This window comes from Trifolium pratense, linkage group LG6, assembly GCF_020283565.1.
Source record: "Trifolium pratense cultivar HEN17-A07 linkage group LG6, ARS_RC_1.1, whole genome shotgun sequence".
Taxonomy (NCBI): domain Eukaryota; kingdom Viridiplantae; phylum Streptophyta; class Magnoliopsida; order Fabales; family Fabaceae; genus Trifolium; species Trifolium pratense.
Genome location: NC_060064.1, coordinates 567492 through 591896, shown reverse-complemented (window position 1 = coordinate 591896; position 24405 = coordinate 567492). Strand labels below are relative to the sequence as shown.

General features: G+C 34.1%; 5 protein-coding genes across 9 annotated transcripts; 3 read left to right on the top strand and 2 right to left on the bottom strand.

Moving 5' to 3' along the window:
• Positions 1–66: 66 nt before the first annotated feature.
• LOC123889571 (uncharacterized membrane protein YuiD) lies at positions 67–3915 on the top strand. Of its 2 annotated transcripts, none has more exons than XM_045938965.1 (2): positions 67–894; positions 3578–3915. In XM_045938965.1, exons 1-2 carry the CDS (start codon positions 274–276, stop codon positions 3737–3739), a joined length of 783 nt encoding a protein of 260 aa, XP_045794921.1. In that variant the 5' UTR covers positions 67–273; the 3' UTR covers positions 3740–3915. The 2 variants fall into 2 exon arrangements, with proteins under 2 accessions (XP_045794921.1, XP_045794922.1); XM_045938966.1 differs by having other exon boundaries at positions 3552–3734.
• A 1350-nt stretch (positions 3916–5265) lies between these two features.
• On the top strand, positions 5266–8531 carry LOC123889568 (phosphatidylinositol 4-kinase gamma 4-like). Its single transcript, XM_045938959.1, has 3 exons — positions 5266–7329; positions 7761–8175; positions 8443–8531. The coding sequence occupies exons 1-2, from the start codon at positions 5944–5946 to the stop codon at positions 8145–8147; spliced, it is 1773 nt and encodes a 590-aa protein (XP_045794915.1). The 5' UTR covers positions 5266–5943; the 3' UTR covers positions 8148–8175; positions 8443–8531.
• Positions 8532–9686: 1155 nt separating this feature from the next.
• Positions 9687–11526, top strand: LOC123889569 (UDP-glycosyltransferase 73C25-like). The gene has a single exon (XM_045938960.1). It carries the CDS (start codon positions 9859–9861, stop codon positions 11344–11346), a length of 1488 nt encoding a protein of 495 aa, XP_045794916.1. The 5' UTR covers positions 9687–9858; the 3' UTR covers positions 11347–11526.
• Positions 11527–11676: 150 nt separating this feature from the next.
• LOC123889570 lies at positions 11677–17060 on the bottom strand. Of its 4 annotated transcripts, none has more exons than XM_045938962.1 (7): positions 16886–17060; positions 15721–15792; positions 15524–15625; positions 14376–14704; positions 13510–13605; positions 12303–12362; positions 11677–12124 (listed from the first exon to the last, which is right to left on the bottom strand). In XM_045938962.1, exons 3-7 carry the CDS (start codon positions 15615–15617, stop codon positions 11921–11923), a joined length of 783 nt encoding a protein of 260 aa, XP_045794918.1. In that variant the 5' UTR covers positions 15618–15625; positions 15721–15792; positions 16886–17060; the 3' UTR covers positions 11677–11920. The 4 variants fall into 4 exon arrangements, with proteins under 4 accessions (XP_045794918.1, XP_045794919.1, XP_045794920.1 ...); XM_045938963.1 differs by having other exon boundaries at positions 15741–15792; XM_045938964.1 differs by lacking the exon at positions 15721–15792 and having other exon boundaries at positions 15524–15628.
• Positions 17061–21226: 4166 nt separating this feature from the next.
• Positions 21227–23762, bottom strand: LOC123889567 (E3 ubiquitin-protein ligase SINAT3). Its single transcript, XM_045938958.1, has 3 exons — positions 23066–23762; positions 22398–22784; positions 21227–21924 (listed from the first exon to the last, which is right to left on the bottom strand). The coding sequence occupies exons 1-3, from the start codon at positions 23246–23248 to the stop codon at positions 21562–21564; spliced, it is 933 nt and encodes a 310-aa protein (XP_045794914.1). The 5' UTR covers positions 23249–23762; the 3' UTR covers positions 21227–21561.
• Positions 23763–24405: the final 643 nt, after the last annotated feature.

Genomic DNA, 24405 nt, shown 5'->3' with positions numbered 1-24405 from the left:
ATATTAACAATCGGGGAGTAAACAAATTGGAGCAGATATCCATTAAAAGGAATATGCTGTTGTATTCGTCAAATCCAGACAAAGGTCTTCTTCTAACTTGACCCTCACTCACCATATATGCCATGCCGTATATATCTTAAACAAATCCACAAAACACACGCAACTTTTCCAATTCCATGATTGATTCTTTACTTTCCCTCTTATTTAAAAATGCCAAAACTGACATGACAAAATAATCCAAACATTCTAGCTACCTCCCTCCCTCCCTCCCTCATGGACTCTATCCTTCGATCATCATCCTTTCACTTTTATCCTCTTTTTCTCTCATCTTTGCACTTCAACACCGTCAGACCCACTTCCACTTATTGTTCTCAATCTCACTCTAATTCTAATACAACAACTGATTCAAACAATTCCCAACAAAACCCAACTTGGGTTTCTTTCCCTTTGGCGCAAATCATCAAAAAGGTGGCAGCTTTCAAAATCCAAAACAGGGTTTTCAATGAAAACCAACAAGGTTGTTGTTACTTGCAAAATGGAGGGTTAGGAGTAGCTTTATTAAGTGTAACTGCTAATGCTAAGGTTAAGATTAGTCCTTTTGTGGCTACATTGGCTTCAAACCCAACTTTTGTTTCTGGGTTGTTTGCTTGGTTTGTTGCACAATCTATTAAAGTTGTCTTGAATTTCTTTGTGGAAAGGAAATGGGATTTGAGGTTAATGTGTGCTTCTGGTGGGATGCCTTCTTCTCATTCTGCATTATGTACTGCTCTTACAACTTCTGTTGCTCTCTGTCATGGTGTTGCTGATTCACTTTTTCCTGTTTGTTTGGGGTTTAGTCTTATTGTTATGTATGATGCTATTGGTGTTAGAAGACATGCTGGCATGCAAGCTCAGGTATATATATCCTAATCATTCATATTTGGTTGATATGAATCACTTACACTCCTCCTATTAGAAGTGTTCCGGTGTCTGACACGACACGGACACTTATGTTTACATTGAATTATGTCATTTTCTCAAATTTATTATTAATGTCGACGTGTGATTGTTTGTGTTGTGTCCGGTGTATGTGTTTGTGTCCGTGTTTCTACTTGATAGACATGACAACTTGTTGAATCACTTATTCATTTGCTATACTTTTTTAAGTTGTTTTGCGTGTTGTTTTATATATTGCATCAAGTTAGATTTTGTAGTTGTCGCTAATGGGTTTTGACTTTTGAGTCATTGAATATTGTCAACGGAGAGGATTAAGAATTGGATAACAAAAGAATGTTTCACATTGATTATCATTGCTGATACTATATGCACACACACACACACACACACACACACGCATATCTATAATTGCATAACTGAAAACTAAATTAACCAACAAAATCTGCATGACCGGTTGTCAAACTTTCTAGCTAACTCAAACAATCTTAAGAGGTTACGAATCTTGGCATCAATGTTGAGATAAGTTGATCACAAAATCATTTGTGTAAACTTGTGTAGACTTGCATTATAGACTCGCCTTGACTTGTGAATTTGAGGACAATGGAACAAGTTTTCTCATGTTTTATGAAACCCAAAATGCAACAACTAAATGATATCATAAGAACTTCGTAGTGCAAAATAAACATTAACCTCAACCTCCCTGCACTTGACTTCATATATGTATCTAACTTCCAAATGTCAGTCCATGTGCAAAGGGGATGAAACATGTTGTATTGAGTCTCAACCCCTTGGCTAACTCATTATTGCAACTTGCCAGTTTTCAATATACCCAACATTCCAACAAAGTGAATGAACATAAGTCTGATTAGATTAAACCTAGCTTGATTGAGCTGAATCTAGCTCTAATGAAGGGGAGCCAGTCCCTTCACCTTTTACAGTAGTAATTTTAATTTCAAACCTTGTGATTTGTCAATTTGACCATTGATTTTGAACTTGTTGTGCTCTTTCTTATGCTTAGTTGTGAATTTGTCCATTAATTTTGAATTGTAAGTAACAAAAGAGTTTTAGATCTTAACACGAATACTAATTTCCTCGAAAATTCACCAAGCATATTCAGTATTTTGGACATTATGGACATCTCCCCTCCTTTGGGGTCAAAATGATGGTTGGATTTGCTCAGTGTGACAGTGCCATCACGCAAGAAGGCTAACGATTTGGTACACTTCTTAATGTATATTTGGTCCTCAAATATTCTGGGAGAATCAAATACCTATTCAAATAGGACTTGGTGAATGCATGGGAATACAGTGTTTACTGTTAGAATACCTTAGTTTCTCCCAGAGAATTAGTTTATTATCTTTGGTTATCTCTTAGGATTATTTTTAGTCTTAGTCCTTCAGTCCCAGGAGAGAAGGACCCTGGTAATTCGGAATACCCTGGTAATTCGGAATTTGGTCAAGAGGTAACCAAGTCTAACAATAGATTGTTCCAGCTAGGGATCAAACCTGGATACTTCCAATTGATTCGACCTTCATTGAAGCTTATCAACCACTTAAGTCCAATCACTTGGTTAGATTGTCTCTTATGAATAAGTTTACATAATACGTAGTATCATGATTTGTTTCCTTATTCAATTAGGATCAGGAGTCTTGTATCCCTATAATTAATGATTAGTGCTTAGTCTTTTGCAAAAGATGAAGATATTATCAATCATATTACACCCTTATCATATTCAATGTCCTTATTATTCTTCTTCTCCATCTTTTATCGAAATCTCATAACTTCAACATCCAACTTGGAGGTACCTTTATTTTCTTTGGATGTTAAAATTAAAACTTACATTTTAGTTTAAGGCTGAAAGTAACTATTTGTTGATTTTCAAATACTTGGTTTCTACTGTCTTGGTGGCTCTGAATTATGGTTTTAGAGGATGCTATAAGCCCTAAACTTAGACTGGTAGAAACTATCCCCCTTTAACTAGCTTTGTGTTTGACCACCAAAAATAGCTACTATGTTTCTTCATTGGTAGGTGTCTCTTGTAACTGACTTATTATGATTTTGAGCCATGCTGTTTTGAGTTTTAACAGTTTTATAGTACAGGAAGAGCAAGTTATGATTTTTCCTCAAATTGGAAAGAACCAGAAGTTATATCGAGAATGTATATGCTTAGTGGAACCTTTTAGAATTGGTGATAATTTACCTCTGTTTTTCGAAGTTCTAATTAATAAAAAAACCATAGGGCCATGTTGATATTTGTGTCCAAATGTCCCCTAGTGCTGCTAAATTATCTGTTAGATGTGAAAATCCCAATCTTTTGTTTGTTTGCAATTGTAATCAACGTATCTTTCTCCATCTGCATTCCCATGTATTTTCTATGACATTCAAATTTAAGCATCTCTTGCTAAGGTTTGCCAAAATATCAAATATGCATAAATCATCACCCGGGCTCTTTTGAGCCGGCTTACTCCAATGTTTTTTTATTGCCGGTATTACTTAGGGTTAGGGGAATCTCTAATTCAAATGAGGATAGGAAAGATATGTTGTCATTTTGTCTGGCTTCTGTGGTCATTTAAAACTATGTTTACCTTTTGTTTATGAAGAATTTTTTTGAACAGAAAATTGTGTGTGTCGCTGGACGCAGGTGCTTAATATGATTCTAGCTGACATGTTTCAAGGGCATCCAATTAGTGAAAGGAAACTGAAGGAACTTCTTGGTCACACACCATCTCAAGTATTTGCTGGTGCTCTGCTTGGAATTTTAGTAGCCTGTTTCTGCTGTCAAGGTTGCATTGTGATGGGTTAGGTGATTCTGTTCTGTAGCCATTTTTTGATCAAACTGTATTGAATATTTATAACATGCAATTTGCTCTGATAACTCCTTCTGGTATACGAAATGGCGCACTTAATCAGTGCACCGTATTCAAAGACAAATACTTCACAGCATGATTAGAATGTAAATGGGGAAAAAATATTCTACAGTGTCCTGGTGTCTTGCTCTGAAAATGAGAGATTTTGTGATCATTTGTTATACAATCTTGCAGTTTAAAGCCAATTCCATAAAATATATGCAAAGGTGAGAAATTGAAAAATGTGTTGTGGTAATAATATCTTAAAAGTTGTGTAATCAAGAAATCAAAAGTTCTAAAAAATTATCTTCCAACACAAAACGTTCTTTTTTTTCTACCCTTAGAACACACTATGAGTCTAGATTATCTATGAATTCAAATTAAATATTTAAACGGTTAAAGTATAATGTACTTCAATGTCGTGTTGTAAAAACAATTACTTAGAACATGTAACACATAAACTTTTATAAAAAAAAATATAGACTATGATAACAATTACTTATTTAATACACATGTGTCCTCATGACACATGATGACATTTTCCATAAATAAATATGCAAATATTTTGTTATGGTGTGTGAATGTGATTAGTAACTTTGTTATGGCAGAACATTTAATTTATAATATCTATTCTAATGTACATTTCTTGCGTTCCAAATTGCTGCATATTTTATTTTTGTATCCGTAAATTTTAGGTTTAATTAGTCTTTTGGTCCATTAAAGATATTTTAGGTTTTACAATGGTCCCTTAAAGAAAAAAATGTCAGGATTGGTCCCTTAAAGACACATCTGTTTCTCAATTGGTCTTTTTCGCCAATTTTTTACAAAAAACGTTAGTTTTAGTAGACTGAATTGTGGATGTCATTAAGTGTAAGTGGTCTACCAAAAACCTTATTAATTTTTAAAATTTTAACCATTAAAATTTTTTGTTATATTTGGAGTTAAAATTTAACGGAAATGATCAATATGGCAAAATATATGTCTTTAAGGGTCCAATCCGGGCCTTTTTTTTTTTAAGGGACCAATCCGGACCTTTTTTTCTTTAAGGTATCATTGTAAAACCTAAAATGTCTTTAAGGGACCAATAGACTAATTAAGCCTAAATTTTATTTGAGGGTTTCATAAATAAATTTTTTAATTTTTTTTTTATAAGCAGGGTTTCGTAAATAGATAGATTAGATTGGTATGGTGACTGTGATTTAGCATGGAGAAACATTAATCTCATATTAATCCATTCCATTGGATTCCAGGTCACATCCACGTCCATGACAACATTTTCCACATCAAAAAATACCAAAAATAATGACAAAAAATTCGCACCACTTTTTATTTGCGTGTCACTTGTTGGTTGGTAGTGCCAACACTCACACTCGTGTGTGTAACTCTCCACAATGCACAATCCACGATGCTATAACGTTACCTTCCTCGTTCTTTCCTTTTTCCTTTCCTTTTTCTTTCTCTCGAAGTTAAAGGGTATTAATGACATTCAACACTAACGTAGTACTATAATAACACTGTCTCTATCCACCCACTGTACACGTATACACGTAATATATATATATATAACTTTGTCGTTTTCTGAATATTTCCATTTTTTCTTTACCTTTGTCTGAGTCAACAAAATCAACCCTTCAAAAATTCTATTATTATTATTAACAATAATCTTCCATCATCATCATCATTCTTCTTTTCTCCCTTCAAATTTTCAATTCAATAACCCGTTACTTTCTTTTGCTTTTATTGCTCAAAAAGCTTCCAACTTTCGTTTTACGACGTCGTTTCATCAGCTTCTTTGGGGTATGATCTTGTTCTTTCTGTTTCTCACTTTTCACAATTTTTCCTTTGATCTTTGAAGGGTAATATTGGTAATTGGTCTTTTTTGGGGTTTGATCTTTTGATCATTTCCTTCAAAAGATTTTATAGTTTTTAAAGCTTAATTCTTGACCTAGGTTAGGTGTATGAGTATGATCATGATCAATTGATCGTTATCAATTGTTGACCTAGGTACCAAATTGTAGAATTTATGATAATACATGTTTCAGCTATGATGAATATCTTGTGAAATTTGTAGATTTTAATTTTTAGGGGCTTTGATTCGTAGTATAATCAAAGCTTAATTTGTTTTGCACTGAACCTGTTTGATAAAAATCGTTAGTGAAAAATGTCATCTGCTGGTGTTACTACTCTTAGTCCAGTGGATCCCACTGAGCCATTGTTGTCTCCAAATGCATCCCATTTTCCATCTCATTTGCCTTTTGAGGACCAATCCATTTTCATATTTCTTTCGTTTTCGGGTTCGTTGACTCCTATCCGTGTTATGGAATGGGATACTATTGAGTCTGTCAAATTCAAAATCCAAAGGTCTGAGAGTCTTCCGTTTTTAACTAACAAGCAGAAATTGGTTTATGCTGGTCGTGAACTTGCCCGAAGTGATTCTTTACTCAAGGACTATGGAGTAACAGATGGAAATGTTTTGCATTTGATAATCAAACTATCAGATCTTCAGGTTATCAATGTGAAAACATCTTCCGGAAAGGAATTCTCTTTTCAGGTTGAACGAGGTAGGGATGTCAAGTACATAAAGCGACGGATTTCTAAAAAGGAGAAACAGTTTGATGATCCTGAGGAGCAGGAACTTGTGTGTAATGGGGAACGGTTGGAGGATCAGAAGCTTATTGATGATATCTGTTGCAAGCATAATGATGCAGTGGTGCACATGTTTGTTAGAAAAAAGCATGCAAAAGTTCATAGAAGGCCCCTTGAGCTGTCAATTGTAGCAACAGACTTGTCTGATAAGACTAAAGATGTTTGTGGTAGAAAACTTGAAGTTGGCGATGAAGAAGATACTGATGCCACTCAGAGAGTGGTGCCGAGAAAGCTTCCTGATAGTGATTTTCTTTTGGAGCCGATTATAATTAACCCTAAAATTGAGTTAGCTCCAGTGATTCAGAATATGGTAAACTCTACATACGATGGACTAGCTGGTGAGAAATATCCCATAGGTTCGGCAGAAGGTACAGGGGGAGCTTACTTTATGCCTGATTCAACTGGTCAGAAGTATGTGTCTGTTTTTAAGCCTATTGATGAAGAACCAATGGCTGTGAATAACCCTCGAGGTCTTCCATTATCACTAAACGGTGAAGGCTTAAAAAAGGGTACAAGAGTTGGTCAAGGCGCATTCAGGGAAGTTGCGGCTTATGTTTTGGATCATCCAATAAGTGGACGCCGCAAATTATTTGGTGATGTGAAGGGTTTTGCTGGTGTTCCTCCAACATTGATGGTCAAGTGCTTGCATAAGGGATTTAACCATCCAGGAGATTTGATTGCTAAGATTGGATCCATGCAGATGTTTGTGAAAAATAGTGGGAGCTGTGAAGATATTGGTCCTGGGGCTTTCCCGGTAAAGGAAGTACACAAAATTAGTGTACTGGACATAAGACTGGCAAATGCAGATAGGCATGCTGGGAATATTTTGATCAGCACAGAGAAGGACGGTGACCAATCTGTTCTGATTCCAATTGATCATGGATACTGCTTGCCCACAAGTGTAAGCATTCAATTTTATGCTCTGTTTGTTGTTGTGTTTTAATGTATGTGGTGCAGTGTTGTTAAATAGTAGCTATAGTGGTGCTATAGCATAGCAAAATTTGAACAAATCACTACTGCTTTCCGCCATATGCTATTTACTAAAAAATGTTGTTAAGTAGCGGTTATAGCGGCTTTATAGCAGCACTGTTGCGTAGAGGAATTTGAACAAATTGCTATTTTCCACAATATGCAATTGACAGCACTATTGTTTCTTATGTGTACTCTTCAATATATTGAACCAAGTTATATCTGACTTACAAACTGAACTACCAGGATTGCAATTGATTTGTGTTTATTGAAATTACAAAGTCTGATCGGCGTGCTAGTAGATATAGATTGTCCTGGAGTCTTGTTTGAGCCAATCATTTAACAGTTTTGCTATTCTGACAGTTTGAAGATTGTACCTTTGAATGGCTTTACTGGCCGCAAGCCCGGAAGCCATATTCCACGGAAACTATTGAGTACATAAAGTCACTGGATGCTGAAGAAGATATTTCCCTTTTGAAGTTTCATGGATGGGATCTGCCAATTGAATGTGCCCGTACTCTTAGAATCTCAACCATGCTTTTGAAGAAAGGGGTTGAGAGGGGATTGACCCCTTTTGCAATTGGAAACATGATGTGCAGGGAATCATTGAACAAGGAATCTGTGATAGAGGAAATAGTTGAAGAAGCGTTGGATTCTGTTCTTCCTGGCACAAGTGAAGCTACATTGATGGATGCTGTTTCTCAAATCATGGACCAGCGTCTTGATAAGATTTTCAACTCTCCTTTTTAATCAGAGTTGAGATCTGCATTGGTTGCAGGTATATAAATGTGTGTACAATAGTACATATATGTATAGCATAATTTGATTTTAGTTCATAACAAAGGAGGTTTGTTTCTTTGCTTGGAATCTCACACCATTCTTTGCTATAACTTCTTAGGTTTTCATTTTTTTATGTAGTTTCATATAGATACCAAATTCTTTCGGAGTTTGTAGTTTATTTCTTTATTAAATTTGAATTTCAAGCATAATAGACAAACCCTTTCCCTGTTTGGATTGTAAGTTGATATTCTGATTTCTTGAACAGAGTTTGTGTTGTTTCAAACTGCTTGGTTGTGCTTGCTAAGAGTGAAAACATGGATGTGAAAAATGAAGTGGTTGTTACAATGTTTGGATTGGATATATTAAAGTGAGATTATGTATTGAGTATAGGTTACATTTCTCTGATACTCAAAACAATCTCAGTGGTCGCTACACTCACATAAAAATTGCTCTTTTTTTTTTTTTTTTCTTGAGTGAAGATTGCTGGTAAGAAAATGCAACCAACATTGTCACATTGCAAATTGTTTTAGATTGTAATACAATAATGCTATTTTTCAAATTAGATTCAGGATAAAGTCATCATGGTGTAAACACTACTAATCAAATTTATCTAATTTCTTGTATTTCTGCACAAGGACAACAACACAAAGGTTTCAATTTAGATCAAATAGTACACGTAAAAACTAAAATGTTCCTTGCAAGATACTGATAAAATCTAACAAAAATGCAGCATTTGTTGAAATAAATTTCATTTCACTGAGAAATTTAAGAATTCATCGAAGTTGCTTGGTCTCATATCTTATCATATAAGCAGGTTATATGTGTTGAGACTTGTGGTATATAGTGTTAGATTTAGAATTAATATTACCAGATTTCACAGAAAAAACTAAACAAAGCACATGATCATTGTCCTGGACATAAAAACATAGAAAACTCTAATTGGCAATGTCAATCGTTAGCAAAGTTTTGAAAATTATCTGATTATTATGTATCGGATGTAACACTATCCCAATCTACCAATTGCTTTCAAACAAAGTTAACAAATTTGCCTAATATCAAATTGAAAGGGTTGAAAAGGCTCAAACCTTCTCACGGTTTTGGTCTCTAGAGAACACACATTGTCCTCTTCTTACTTATGGAGGTCAATAGGCGGCAAAATAATAATAATAATCTAGAAGCAACGACCAAACTTCAAGACCAAGCCAAACTAGTATATAGTAGTATCTAACATTTTACATTAAAGTAATTTTTGCTAGACAGATCTAATTAACAAATTCAATTTCAAATAAATAAGTAGGCAAGACATTTTTCTAGGACAGCATATATAGAATTATACTGAATATTCTGGGCCAGACAAAAAGAATTAATTATACTGAATCTTCACGTCACTTTTCTATGTCTCTCTTCTCTCTCTGTCTTTTGTTTGGTCCTGCTAGAGAATTTGTGGTAATCATAAAGCATGTTACGTGATCCATATATATCATTCTAGCCTCATCCATGCATTGTACATCATCACTACTTCCTCATATAATCCAATATTCATTGCATATGCTCTTACATCATCAATCATATACAAAACCTTCTAGAACACATATATCATCATTATAAAACAATGTAACATTTAATTGAAACACACTTCAATTCAATTCAATTCAAGTTTAACCCCCAAAATACATAGACAATGGTTTTGCAAGTAAACATTAATAATGATGTTCCTCATTTTGTATTATTTCCCTTCATAGCTCAAGGACACATTATCCCTATGATAGACATTGCTAAACTTTTAGCACAACGTGGTATTATTGTTACCATATTTACTACACCAAAAAATGCATCACGTTTTAGTTCTGTTCTTTCTCGTGCTGTTTCTTCTGGCCTCCAAATCAAACTTGTAACACTCAATTTTCCATCAAAACAAGTAGGATTACCAGAAGGGTGTGAAAATGTCGACATGGTAAATTCAAAAGAAAACATATTCAATCTTTTCAATGCAATTACCATGCTCCAAAAACCAGCAGAAGATTTGTTTGATGCATTGACACCAAAACCAAGTTGCATTATTTCAGATTTTTGCATTCCTTGGACTTTACAAATAGCTGAAAAGCATAAAATTCCAAGGATTTCATTTCATGGTTTTTCTTGCTTCTGTCTCCATTGCATACTCAAGGTACACACTTCAAAGATTCTTGAAACCGTCAATTCGGAATCTGAGTATTTCATTGTGCCTGGCATACCTGACCAAATTCAAGTCACCAAAGCGCAGATACCAGGAACAGTGAAAGAGGAAATGAAGGAGTTTGGGGAGAAGATGCATGAAGCTGAAATAAAGTCATATGGTGTAATCATAAACACTTTTGAGGAGTTGGAGAAAGCATATGTTAAGGATTACAAAAATGAAAGAAATGATAAGGTGTGGTGTGTTGGACCAGTTTCACTTTGCAACAAAGATGGTTTGGATAAGGCACAAAGAGGGAACATGGCCTCAATAAGTGAACATCTTTGTTTAAAGTGGCTAGATTTGCACCAACCAAAGTCTGTGGTCTATGCATGTCTTGGAAGTTTATGCAACTTAATTCCTTCACAGCTAATGGAATTGGCTTTGGCCCTGGAAGCATCTAAAAAGCCATTTATTTGGGTTATTAGGGAAGGAAATAAAAGTGAAGAGCTGGAAAAGTGGATTAGTGAAGAAAGGTTTGAGGAAAGGAATAAAGGGAGAGGCCTTATAATTAGAGGTTGGGCTCCACAAGTTCTAATATTATCACACCATTCTATCGGAGGATTCTTAACACATTGTGGTTGGAATTCAACACTTGAAGGGATAAGTGATGGTGTGCCAATGATAACTTGGCCATTATTTGCTGACCAATTTTTGAATGAGAAGCTTGTTACTCAAGTGTTGAGGATTGGAGTGAGCCTTGGTGTAGAGCTTCCAATGGAGTGGGGAGAGGAAGAGAAGTTAGGTGTGTTGGTGAAGAAGGAAGGTATTAAGGAAGCAATATGCATGGTGATGGATGAGGGAGAAGAAAGTAATGAGAGGAGAGAAAGAGCTAGTAAACTAAGTGAGATGGCAAATAGAGCTGTTGGAAAAGGAGGCTCCTCTTATCTTAATATGAATTTGCTTGTCCAAGATATCATGCAACAACAATCAAGCAGCAAAGTTGAAACATGAAGGGGTGTCATTTATAGCATTTGTCCTTTTGCAGTCATTGTTATTTCTATTATTGCATATCCCACACTACATTCATGAAGTTGTGTTACATGCATGTAGAGGTATTGAATACTTTAAAATATATGTTTTCACTTCTTTATAACAATCAATCATAAACCTTGCAATAATTAAAAATGTCTATGATGAGTGTCATGTGAACTATTAACCACAGATTGAAATTTAGTAGCAAGAGCTAAGAGAGTATTCAGTAACACTCTTTAGTTCATTAAGCTTAAACATAATAAATAGGGTTTATTAGACCCCAAAGCTCCTACTTCTCAACAACTAGGATCGGCAAACAAGCATTTTGGTATTGGTATTAATCATTGTAATATTCATATTCAAGTAAATAATGCTCAAGACTTTAGAATATATAAATAAAAGTACAACATAGGCACCATAGCAATCAAGGTATACCAGCAAAATCACTTATTCAATAAATTTCAACTGCTCGTAATCTAGGTAGAGAAACAACAAAAAAAGAAGATTATGCAAGCTAATTCAACACCGCGGCATAAACATTAATAAGGTTGCCTTAAGCGATGTCTTCTTCCAAATCATGTTCACTAGGCATGTTTCTCCTTTCACTCCTGTACGAGAAGTCATCATCAAGATTCTCCATAGTTCTCCCATAATCAAATTTCTTAGTACCCATTGTAGTAAAGGGCATTAAGCCAAATGCTCGTGCAGTTTTAATCTCCCTTGCAACCTTCCTTTGAGCCTTTGCACTGATGCCAGTCTAGTCAAAATGAATAAGAAACAATTGGTAAGATCCAAAAAATTAAAGGGTAGGGGGAAACGAGGAGAACAATGAAAATGAGTGCAGTACTAATTCTAAAAATCCATCCTTTATTTTTTTTTTCTTCTTAATAGGTCATCATTCTTACACGATTACACTGCAGTGGATTAGAACTTACCTTGCTTCTCTTGATAAGAATTCCAGCTTCTGTTATGAAGTTTGCCAAAAATCTTACATTCTGCATAAAAACAGTGATATAAGAGCCGTTCCAAAAATAGCATTAACCGGAACATTTTTTTATTAGGCTTAACTACACATTTGGTCCCTTACGTTTATTTTAGGTTTTAATTTGGTCCCTTACGTTTAAAAAGTATCAATTTGGTCCCTTACGTTTATTTTATGTTTCAAGTTAGTCCTTTCCGTTAGTTTTGTCACTAACACCGTTTGAACAGTACACGTGTCAGCATGTCCAAGTGCCACGTGTCAGTCCACATATGCAAATTGACTGCCACATGTGACAAAATTGACGGAAAGGACTAACTTGAAACCTAAAATAAACGTAAGGGACCAAATTGATACTTTTTAAACGTAAGGGACCAAATTGAAACCTAAAATAAACGTAAGGGACCAAATGTATAGTTAAGCCTTTATTATTATTAGGGTAAATATGCAAAAAACTTAGCATCACTATCAAGATCATGACAACAAAGCAGATTTGTCACAAATATTTTCCTCACTTTCATCCGCCTTCACACAATATAAAAGCTAAATCGCCATAAATCAACGGGGACTTTAGGACGATAATATCACAATAAATTTATGTATGAGTTGCATATGAAAAAGTTCATCCTGAATTTTTCACATAATTTTAAAGGGATACCAAACTGGATCTAAGGTTTAAAGAAGCAAGGCATAATGTTCGGGGAAAAACTGAAAGGACAACTCTACTTGTTCAAATGAACCCGCAATCTATGACAATGCACCCTTTGTTTTTTTTTGGGTAAGATGTACATCTATTGCTAAAACATAAGGATCTAAGGTTGACCCATTCGTACACCTTTTCCATGAATCTTAGAATAACAAGATGGTGGGCACTGTACACAGACACCTAGCCATCTGTATAAGATATTTTTAACAATTGTCAAATCTAGTTTATATGCATTGCCAATTTATCTCTGACCAATAACTTTGACACGAGAAATTAACAAAATCATTGTTGTTTTTATTTTATTGTATTGTATTACTTGCATGCAAAAACTGCAAATTCATGTACGTGACAATTTTCACTTTAACTTAGCAAACAGAGATATAGAAAGTAATTAGCTAACTACACATATGATATATAAAATATCTTATAACAGAACAACTCTGACAGAAATGCTGACCCTGAAATCTGCTTGACTAAGAACTTCTTTAGTGGATACTATGAACTCATCCCTTTTGGAGTATTTTTGTGCAGCAGGTTTTTTAAGATCAAGATCCTGTATGAAGAAAGATATTGCACAGATCAGAAAATTAATTCGATACAGCTGGTACAAAAGAAACACAACATAAAATCCCATAAATACAAAGCAGTGCACATACATAACCATAGCACTTAATGTTTAAAGCAGACAGAAACTAATGGTGAGTTAAAAATAACTTATCAACATGATTGGTCCATATACCGAATCTTATTAGTACAAATGTGTGTTATTTCATGTCTTTATCTAGCTGCTGAGAGAAGTGTGATTTGACAACTTGGCTAGATAGGTATAGGTCAGGCTACATGTTTAACCAATAAGCGAAATATTTTTTCTATCTCGGTCACACATCTGGTTTGATTCCCTTTCTCCCCTTAAAACTCTTGTTTTCAACAGAAGAGAACAAGAAACTTTCTTGCAAAAAGGCTTCCCTGAAAGCACCATCTCATTCATGTCCAATATGAACTAGAGTATAATATGAATATTGATCACGGTATGATAAAATAAAATAAAAATAGGTTTTGCATTATTTTCTGAATTTCCCATAACAAGCTTATGTTATCATTAAGAAACCAACGTGTATATATTTCAAAACACAATTTTCACTATACTTCATGAAATATTTCCCACCAAACATGTTATGATTGGTCGCATCTAAAGCTCAACTCAATCATAAACTAAAAGCTTCCCTCACACCAAACAAAATTAAAAAGATTAGAAAGAGATCACATATATACATAATATGTAATGGTGATAACTGACGAAGGTACGATTGGTATTCGGCATACCTTTGTATCATATTTTGATCCCTTTTGAAAAGTGGTATCATATCGATAAGAATAATCTTCTTTATCGATTTCATTATGATCAAATTCAAAGTATCTGGCAGCATTATTGAGTTTCCCATCCATTCCATCAGATAATGTGTCAAAACTTCGTTCGAGATCATCCAACATCTGGGTATTTCCAGCAGATCTATCTCGAGTCCTTGCCTGTTGTTGATTGAGCTTGTCTAAAATGGCATCAGTTTTTGAATTCCCCCTAGGACTGAATATCCGCTGCTCAAATTCCTCTAGAGACTCTGACTTATTAACCTGATGATTAGCAGTTCCATTTCCTGCTCAATAAGGTGACCATAAGGATTATAGAAGTAAATCATCATCTTAGGAAAAAATAAAATAACAAATTCAAAACATACTAACCATAGAAGACTATGCCTTTATAACCAAAAACATGAAAATGATATTCTCATTTAACTATATGCAAACTGAAATACATAGAGGTTTGCTTTATTATTACACTAAGTTTCCTTCTCATTCCTGAAACTACGCTGACCCTCCCTGTTTTGAATTTTGAATATTTACAAAATATAGCCTAGAAACATAACCCTAAATAACTTAAAAGGCAAGTGTAGTAAACTATCCCTATCATTTACCAGTGTAAGACAGATGTGAAAATTTAGGTGTGCATATAACTGGTGATATGGTAAAAGGAAGATAATGCATATTATATTTGGGCCGCTAGAGTATGCCAGAAAATCCAGACAATGCCCATAGATTTAGCAATGGCACGAGGCCTTTAGCACATGTGCCGACAAGCCTCGTTACCTCCTTTGGTTCACTGACAAACTTATTATCGAAAAATAGCAATGGAGCATAACATATATTTACAAACTGAACAAGTAAAAAAGCCAATAAACAATTAAAACCAATAACTGAAATAAAGGTTTTAACTTGTATCCGGTTACAGTTGCAACTACAGAAAGGTCCTTGATGTTTAGGAAAAATTGCATATGGTTGCTGCAATTGTGAATGCGAAAACCCGAAAAACCTTACAACAAGGTTAGAGCCATAATAGCTGAAATCAGCAACAATGATGGTACTAACTACCAGGCAGAGAACATTGATTAAAAGAGAGAGAGGTATTGAGTAGCTACCTGGAAATGGCCAAGTAGAAAGGTTTCTGAGAAAATGGTTGTGATGTGACATATTGCCTTTGAATGACCTAACTGCACCTGAAACAATCTTCATTTTTTTCCCTGCTTCAAACAAAAAAGTTTGAATCTGTTAAGATGTTGTGAATCGTGCCGCATCCAATTTTTCTTGAAAAAAAAGAAGGAAAGACTTTTCTCACTATTTCTTACTGCCGATTACCGTTTTCCGGGCAGTTGAGTTTACTGTTTTCCGGCCGACTTTCTCACTGATCCTGCGAGTTGTTTTATTTTATTTGTTTGTTAGAATGTTTTTATTTTTGTCTTTAGTAAACCGTGGGCCTCTTAAAAACGAAGTGGACTGGGCTTGGGATAAGGCTTTTTTTTTTTTAGATTTTCTTCCGACACCCTACTTATTTTCTCGCGCGCTTACAAAAACACCCTACCAGATTTTCCACTACTTAAGTAGCGGACAACATTTTTAAAAAATTTATCATTTAAGTATTAAGTAGCGGGAGCGGAAGGATAAAAATGGAAACGCACGAGAGGCAGGTAGGGCAGCAAAAGAATTTTTTGTTTTTAATAAAAGGAATTTTTTTTATTCATTGACAACTAATTATTAACATTGACAAAATGTCACTCTTTTGGGAAGAAGAAATTGTAGAAATTTTTTATTCATCTACTAATGGTATTTTTTTTAACGGCAAATATATTATTATTAATAATCAGGTCTCTGCACAAGACGAACGTAGACCCATAAAAGAGTGGCTACAAAAAAGGGGCCGTATATTGTTGAAGAAGCAAATTGTTTGCGAGAGAGAAATGAATTGCTGACGCAGGGGAGTGAGGTTGAGACGGATAACAACTTTCAGTTATTAAGTAAGAAGGTGCACATCTGAGGGGATCATTCGGGAGAATCTATCTAGTTTGTTATGATAGGGAGCAATAGCTTCCTATAGGAGCATATGCTCTGTGGCAATTTTGGGTATTTCCCTTCTGTAAGCCTTTCAATCACATTACATTCATCAATAATACATCGTCTCCCTCTTTTGATAAGAAATTGCCTGGTTCGAGAATTGAGTCCTAACGGAATGTTTGATACTACTAACTCCTACCAAAAAACTACACCTCAAGCATGTTATACCTTCAAAAACTGAATTTTTATAAATATATTCCCTACCCTTCATGTAGCAGTGGTTTCTGAACCATCATGAGTCGAAAACGAATTTAACACAAGTTTAAAAGATAAATTAATTTCAATTAGGACTGCATGAATTTGAAATCAAAACCACTAGAATATTGTTGAAGAAACGTTTAAAGAAATTGAAAATAAATAGAAGAAAAAGTGAAAGGGAATGAAAAACAAACCTTAGGGTTCTGGTTGAAGCTGATGATGGATCTTCTTTTCTGTGCGAGAGAGTTTGCGAGCGAGCGAGCGAAAGAAAGAGAGGTTTAAAGTTGAATGCGGTTTGTCTCGATTCGAGAGGTTTAAGGCAAATGAACCATCACGGAGCAGCTTCAATATCTACTTCTTTTTTTTTTGACAAAAGGTTCAATATCTACTTATTTTCTCGGTTTGTCTCTTCTTTTAGATTTTTTTTACACCCTGATTATTTTCTCGGTTTAAAGTTGAATGCGGTTCAATATTTTTTAAGTAACTTAGAACGTCGACCCGTGCGGTGCGCGGGTCTAATTAGCTGTAAGATATATAATGATTAAATAAGATATGATAATTTCAATAATGTAAGGTATATGAAAAACGTTGAATAACATTAAACGATAGTTCAACAATAATTTTGGATAAATATTCATACAAAGAAAATTATATTATATTACGGAAAACTTCCTTATAGACCACATTCGAAGTCTTATTCGTATCTTCATCGTCGTCATCGATGATCAATATTTTTAATCCTTTTCTAGAAGTAACTCTTGAAATTGCAACATATAACTGACCATGTGAAAACACTGGCAACGGGAGATATATCCCAACATGCTTTAAAGATTGTCCTTGACTCTTATTAATAGTCATCGCAAAAGAAATCATTATAGGAAATTGTCTCCGTTAAAATTTAAAATGAATTCTCATGGTGTCAGAGAAAATCTAGGTATGAAAACCTGATCACCAATATTACTTCCTGAAATAATTTTTCCTTCAAGAGCACGTTTTCTCAATCTCGTAATAATAAATCTTGTTCCATTGCATAATCCTAATTTTTTATTCAAATTCCTTAATAGCATAATTGGAACTCCAACTTTAAGTTTCAACTTGTGATTTGAAAGTCCCGACGTAGAAATCGTGTTCAAAAATTCGGGAGTATGAACATCATCCACTGTTTGACCGTCTAGATTTTGTGTGAGTGGAGTATCATAACTCAAATATGTTTTTTCTTCACCAGGAAATTAAATCCAACATATAATCATTTATTGTGTCGACTATTGAATTTTTAGGAGCTAGTATAACTCTATTTTGGAAATACGTTATATCGTTCATGTTTTGTAAAAGTTGGGGATATGTGCTTTCAACGATAGAAGCAAGAGGATAACCTGAATTTGGAATCAATAAATCTGATGGAATGTCAAGTTCTAAATCATCATCGTTGTCATCTCCAATTTCTCCATCGCCAACACCCAAAACCCATTTAGAAAACAATCTTCTTTGTTCAACGTCTGCACTCGAAGCACCACCGAGAAGCCTCATGTTTTTACTCAATGTTAAAACTTCACAAAAATTACAAAGAACTGAAGAATTAATAGTAGCATGAACAACTTTTGTCCTTGTACCTTTGGGTATTAATGGTTGAATTTGTCTAAAATCTCCGTCAAAAACAACTTTTCCACTGAAGAGAATGTGTTTATTTTTTTCATCAACAGACTTGAGAATATCTTTTAAAGTTCGATCAACAGCTTTGAAACAGTGTTTGTGCATCATTGGTGCTTCATCCCATATAATGAGCTTTGCTTTTTGTATTAATAGCGCCAAAGGGCTTTTAGGAACTATGATACATGTTGAAAACTCGTCAACATTTAGAGGAATACAAAACCTTGAATGTGTTGTTCTACCGCCAGGTATAAGCAATGCAGCGATCCCACTTGAGGCAACTGTTAAAACTATCTCACCTTTTGAGCGTAATGCGGCTGACATAACCCTCCAGATAAATGTCTTCCATGTACCGCCATAACCATAACGAAAAAACACACCAGATTTGTTTTCGTTAACTCTTGTCACGATTGTGTCATATACTTTACGTTGCTCTGAAGTCATAGTTGACATCAATCTAACATGTTCCTCAGCTAATGATTGTCTGTTATAATTCAATTCATCGTGTATTAAACTATTTTGTATATCAGGAACTAATGATGTGTCTGCTCTAGGCTTTGGAGGATAATCTTTTAAACTCTTCCCACAACTACGTAACATCATCTCAATATCTGCTAGTGCATATTGTATCAATTGATCATCGATTAATATTAAATCTGCAATGTTAAAATCAAAGTAATGAATGTGATTAATGACATGACTATGGTTGTGTTTGGTTGTATTGCAAAAAAAAATTGATTTAGCAGAATTGAGTTTGATAATAACTTTCCAAATCACACGTGATAATAACTTTCCAAATCTCACATGATAATTATTCTCTAAATTTATGACCCGGTAGAAAAAAAAAATCATTGATTAGGAAAAACATAAAAATATTTCGTGATGAATAATATAGTCAACAATAATTTCGATATGATATACTTTTAAAATTGATGGTGCTTATCAATTAGTGCACATAATTTTAATCTCAATTGGTATACTTGCCATAGTGGTTGGAAATATTGCTTTGCACTGAAGGGTTGCGGGTTCGAATCCTAGTCAAGACAAAATTGTATTATTTTTTAATAAAAATTGCAAGATAAAATGGAGGGAAAGCAGAGAAAACAAATTAGGGTTTAGGGTTTGCTTGTGTATACAAGCTTATAATATAAAAGATTAATTTTACGCATAAACATTAAAAACCAAAAAAGAGACAAAAAAATACTCAATAAAATAAAATCGTATTAATTATAGGCGTATTAATTAACTTCTAAAATTAAACGACATTAAATGTATTAATTAATTGCTTGATATTTAACATCTTTACATTTTTTTTAACACAATTTACCGTAAAAAAATACTCAATATATATATAGAATACAAAAGGACAACCAATATATATATATAGAATACATTTAATCATTGATGATGCAAACACGTAAAAAAAAAAAAGGAATGCTAATTATGTAACCATATTAGGGATATATACGGTAAAAAAATACTCAATATATATATAGAATACATTTAATCATTGATGATGCAAACACGTAAAAAAAAAAGGGAATGCTAATAAATATAAAGGAAATTATTGATGGTGTTTATCAATTATTGATCATAATTTTAATCACAATTTGTATACTTGGCATAGTGGTTGAGAATATTGCCTTGCATTGAAGGGTTGCGGGTTCAAATCCTAGTAAAGATAAAATTGTATTATTTTTTATTAAAAATTGCAAGACAAAATGGAGGGAAACGGGAAAAGCAAATTAGGGTTTAGAAATTGCTTATGTATACAAGCTTATATTATAAAAGATGATATTTTTTTAAAATGATTTTGGGTTAAAGTGTGGTGTCCAACTCCGGCTGCCCCCTCGTGTTGACCCAACACTTATGTTTAAAAAGTTTTAAATTGGTCTCATATATTATTGGGGAGCCCCTAATATGGTCCTTAAATTGAAAGGATCACTCATGGTCCTCTTTAGTTTACCTCCTATAGCAGGTTAGTGGTATATTTGTAAATAATATCATTTTTTGGGTGCATAACTTATCTTGAGAGTAAAAAAATTTATTGAAGTAAAATTACCGCATGAACCCTTATCCTCAACCAACATTGAATGATTTTCAGCATAAATGTCTTCATTTTATTTCCTTTGTTGTCTAAAAAGTAGTCATCTTCCTTGTCTTCATTAGTAGAAGTTGTTGTCTTGTCTGCTATGGTATGGTCTTCGATTGGTTACAGGCTCAGCAAGTAGAATCTTTTTTAACACTTATATAAATTACGAGAAGAATTAGTAAGGCAACTGAAACATCAAGCATCCGGAATCTTTCATTACCATTACCATTACCATTACCATCACCACCACTTCAATTAAAAAGAACAGATTTTGGAATTGAAAAGATCATTGCCTATCTCTCTCCTTTCCTTAAAACTCCATTGTTGTTGGTAATGAAAGATTTTTTGTGCCAGATCTTTAATTTTCGTTTTCCTGGACTCATTTTTATTTTATTTTTAATAAGTGTTAAAACTTAAAAGAGACTTAACATTGATGCAAGTTTTCGTTTACAGGGAAGACAAAGATGAAATTCAATTGGATTTACACAGTTGAATATAATGACATAAACCTAATCAACCACTCTCACTTAAAAATAAGTTTTTTTTTTTATTTCTGAGCTTTGTGGGACCCACCAAAAAATAAATAGTGAAACCTGTTGTAGCAGGTCAATTTGAGAGGAGTACCGGTGGACCCAAAAAAATGAGGATCATATTAGGGGCTCCCATATTATTGATGTCAACATAAGTTCACCATTTTTGTTAAATTTTGAATAAATTTTTTCTAATTTTTTGTTAAATTTTGAGTTAATTTTTTCTAAAAGTTTTGCGTATGCAAATCGATTAACTAGGTAGACGATTTAAACAAAAATTTGACTAAAAGGACCAATTTAAAATGTTTTAAACATAAGAGACTAAATCAAAACCTAAAATAACATAAGAGGCCAAATATACCATTAAACCTAAAAACAACCGATGTATTTTTGTTTTCATGGTGCAACAAACAATGTCCAACCGCATATCATGGCAAATGGTCATTGAAACATGAGTTTTTTGTTCCCATGGCCAAACCAAACAACCCCTAACTAGCACAGTAACTTTTAACAACATGGTATTATTAAAGTGGTATCATTCTTCGTATCATACATTGGGATAAGACTTTTCAAAATCATCCACAATAAGAAGTAGCACAAGCTAGCTACACATGTTGGGTGTGCACACGACACCTTCAGAGTTTTGCTGTTCTTTCCATATCCTTCCTGTTACTCTTAGCTTCAACTCTTTTCTATCCCCACCTGAGAAGAAAAGTGCCATGTTGCGGTATATAATAAGGCCATCATGACTATCCTTCACTTTCTTGTGACTATCTCTAATGCTTCTTGGATTCCCTTCAAATGTTAGTTTACGTCCATTTCCTCCCACTTCTAAGCTGTAGTTGTAATTCTTGGCTTCTCGATCGTCGCCCATGAATCGAAGAAATGCCATGTAAACAGGTGACATTTCAAGCTGGAATGCTTCAAAATGGAGACAAAAATACTGACCAAAACAGTGGAAAACCTACATAAACCAAAACATAAGAGTTAGCCTTAACTATTTGGATAAGATTTCAAAATGTGTAGTTAAGATTGTGCATGAATATAACAACAAAACATTCACCATTTAGTGACCAATTCAGAAACTGAATTGCAAAAAGTCGTCCAACTCAAATCAATATATGCTAATGTTAACTATTCATTTGTCATTTTCAGTCTCGCACTTTGGCACTCGAATTCCCTGCAATCATCAATGGCATGCAGTCACGAAATCAGCACATTGGTGTCTCTTGGATCGAGATTTGACCGTCTATATTTTCAATTTTTTAGAAATCTTAAATATTGAGCTTGAAATCTAAATTGTTCAATCTTGACCCAAAAGCCACCGATGTGCTAACTGTTTGAATGTGTGCAATTAGTGACTGCAGGGAAACCAAATGCCTCAATCAATCGCTAAGTAACTAGATCAATCAGTAAATAGAGAATTTTGTTAGTTACCGTTAGCATCCACGTAGCATTTTCTACTTCCATAGGATTTGATTTGACATAACGATGGTTAAAAGTGCATCCAGAATGCATATCAACACCATGATCATCCCTTAAATGAGCAACAAGGTATGGAATATTTCCAACAAAAGAACAGTCTGATCCAGCATAAGGGCAACTGTATGGTCTAAAGGTACAAATAGACTCATGTTTGATTTTGCAATAATATGGAAATATCTCTGAACAACCAAGAGAGATGTATCTACAAGGAAATTCAAGTGATTCGGCTATCTTCTCCAATGCTAAACACCTTATATCGCCTAACTCTTGCCTGCAAGTTGGGCATCTGTTGTGTACTCTGGTCTTACAATTTGAACAAAGGGTGTGCCCGTTGAGGCACTGCAAAACAAATTTGATTTTTAAGAATTAGCCACCATGTTATATGCACTACTAATCAAATTTATCTAGTTTGGTGTAACAACTTATGGTATAAGTTAAAATTAGCATCTACATATAAATTTTTCAAAATCCCTCTTCACAAACATGAAATCTATACACATGAAAACTTTTCCATGCCAAAAGGACCATGAACTTATTTTAATTGAGAAACTGGTGGTTTTTATGAACTAGAATTGTTAACATAAACTTAAAGCATACACAATGAGATTCAGATAACAAACCTGATGGATTGGAGGGTACATTGAATTGGTGCAAACCGGGCATTCGAGAAGATCATGGACACTGGTAGTAATAGGAGCCTTGTTGTCTAGCTTTGAGATTGAAGAAAACTGATTGTGATGATATTCATCCTCTTCCATCATAGTCAATGACAATATACTGCTATGAACACCACTTGTTTCCATTTTTTAAACCACCAAACCCACTAACATATGTAACAGTTGAATCTGAGATATGAATGGTTCAGCTGTGTAAGTAGCTATGTGTGTTTTTGAAAAGCAAAGATTTTTAATTTGGTTTCTTACAAAAATTGATGCTTTAATTTCCTTCCTTGGTCTTCTTGGACATCAAAGTAGTGACACCATACAGCAGTCCTAACTTCTATGGACCCTTTGATTTATATCTAATGGTTTTCATGATTTAATCAACAAAAGCTACAAAGAGAGAAGTTAAGAAGACAGCAATGAGAAGTACCAAGATCAAGATGGAACATGTAATGAGAGATATTTGTCACTATTGTTGGCTGTCATGGTAATAAAGGGCTTCATATCTCAATGATAGAAAAGATAAATTAATTTATTAAGGGAATTAATTTACCTAAGTCCATCAACCCCATTGTCCCTATCCAAACCAAGATCAGGAATTCAGGATTATGTCAATTTTAAATAGCTTTTTTAATTCTTTAAAATAAGAACGAAGTCCTATACAACTGTGGCATGTGGAGGAAGATATATAGTGACTCATGCTTTTCACACAATTCATTTGAATGATTGCCTTGGTGTACACTTTTGGATACACATCAATCATTTTCGCGTGAATGCCGGGTGGTGTATCACAAGTTATGCTAGTTTTTTATATTATTGATTGATTGATTAATTTGTGGTCTTAATTGTCTTTGGTCATAGAGTTACCTAATTTGAGGACACACTATAAAACACTTGTAACTTGTAAGGACTGAATGCTCTATGAAGTTACTTAGAGCAGGTATTGGTCCACTTGCTGAAAAACTGTTTGCTTCAAAAGTTAGAATAGTTGTGATGGTGAATGTGTGATGATTTAATAATTATTTTGTCCTGATATTCCTTTCTTTTTCGGTAAACGTCTTCATATTGTACAATTGTCAATTTTTTCTTTCAATTATGGTTCTCACTGTGCAGCAGTATAATATAGAACAGGAATCATGATGTGTGCACCACTGCATTGTATTATGATTTCATGAAAATAAGAGTTATATTTGCGTAACTGTATCAGGAGTAGCATCAACTATAAGAGATCTGATTTCCATACGTATGGTTTATTCATCATAATAACGATTCACAATCAACTTTACTTCAAGGAAAAT

Excerpts from the sequence above, each read along its gene's own strand:
- LOC123889570 (XM_045938962.1), bottom strand. The coding sequence starts at position 15,617 with ATGAAGATTGTTTCAGGTGCAGTTAGGTCATTCAAAGGCAATATGTCA. Across the intron at positions 14,705-15,523 it reads TTCTACTTGGCCATTTCCAG|GAAATGGAACTGCTAATCAT; the intron begins GTAGCTACTCAA and ends CTTATTGAGCAG. Across the intron at positions 12,363-13,509 it reads TTAGTCAAGCAGATTTCAGG|AATGTAAGATTTTTGGCAAA; the intron begins GTCAGCATTTCT and ends GTTTTTATGCAG.
- LOC123889571 (XM_045938965.1), top strand. The coding sequence starts at position 274 with ATGGACTCTATCCTTCGATCATCATCCTTTCACTTTTATCCTCTTTTT. Across the intron at positions 895-3,577 it reads ATGCTGGCATGCAAGCTCAG|GTGCTTAATATGATTCTAGC; the intron begins GTATATATATCC and ends CGCTGGACGCAG.
- LOC123889568 (XM_045938959.1), top strand. The coding sequence starts at position 5,944 with ATGTCATCTGCTGGTGTTACTACTCTTAGTCCAGTGGATCCCACTGAG. Across the intron at positions 7,330-7,760 it reads GATACTGCTTGCCCACAAGT|TTTGAAGATTGTACCTTTGA; the intron begins GTAAGCATTCAA and ends CTATTCTGACAG.
- LOC123889567 (XM_045938958.1), bottom strand. The coding sequence starts at position 23,248 with ATGGAAACAAGTGGTGTTCATAGCAGTATATTGTCATTGACTATGATG. Across the intron at positions 22,785-23,065 it reads TGTACCCTCCAATCCATCAG|TGCCTCAACGGGCACACCCT; the intron begins GTTTGTTATCTG and ends TTTGTTTTGCAG. Across the intron at positions 21,925-22,397 it reads ATGCTACGTGGATGCTAACG|GTTTTCCACTGTTTTGGTCA; the intron begins GTAACTAACAAA and ends TGGTTTATGTAG.
- LOC123889569 (XM_045938960.1), top strand. The coding sequence starts at position 9,859 with ATGGTTTTGCAAGTAAACATTAATAATGATGTTCCTCATTTTGTATTA.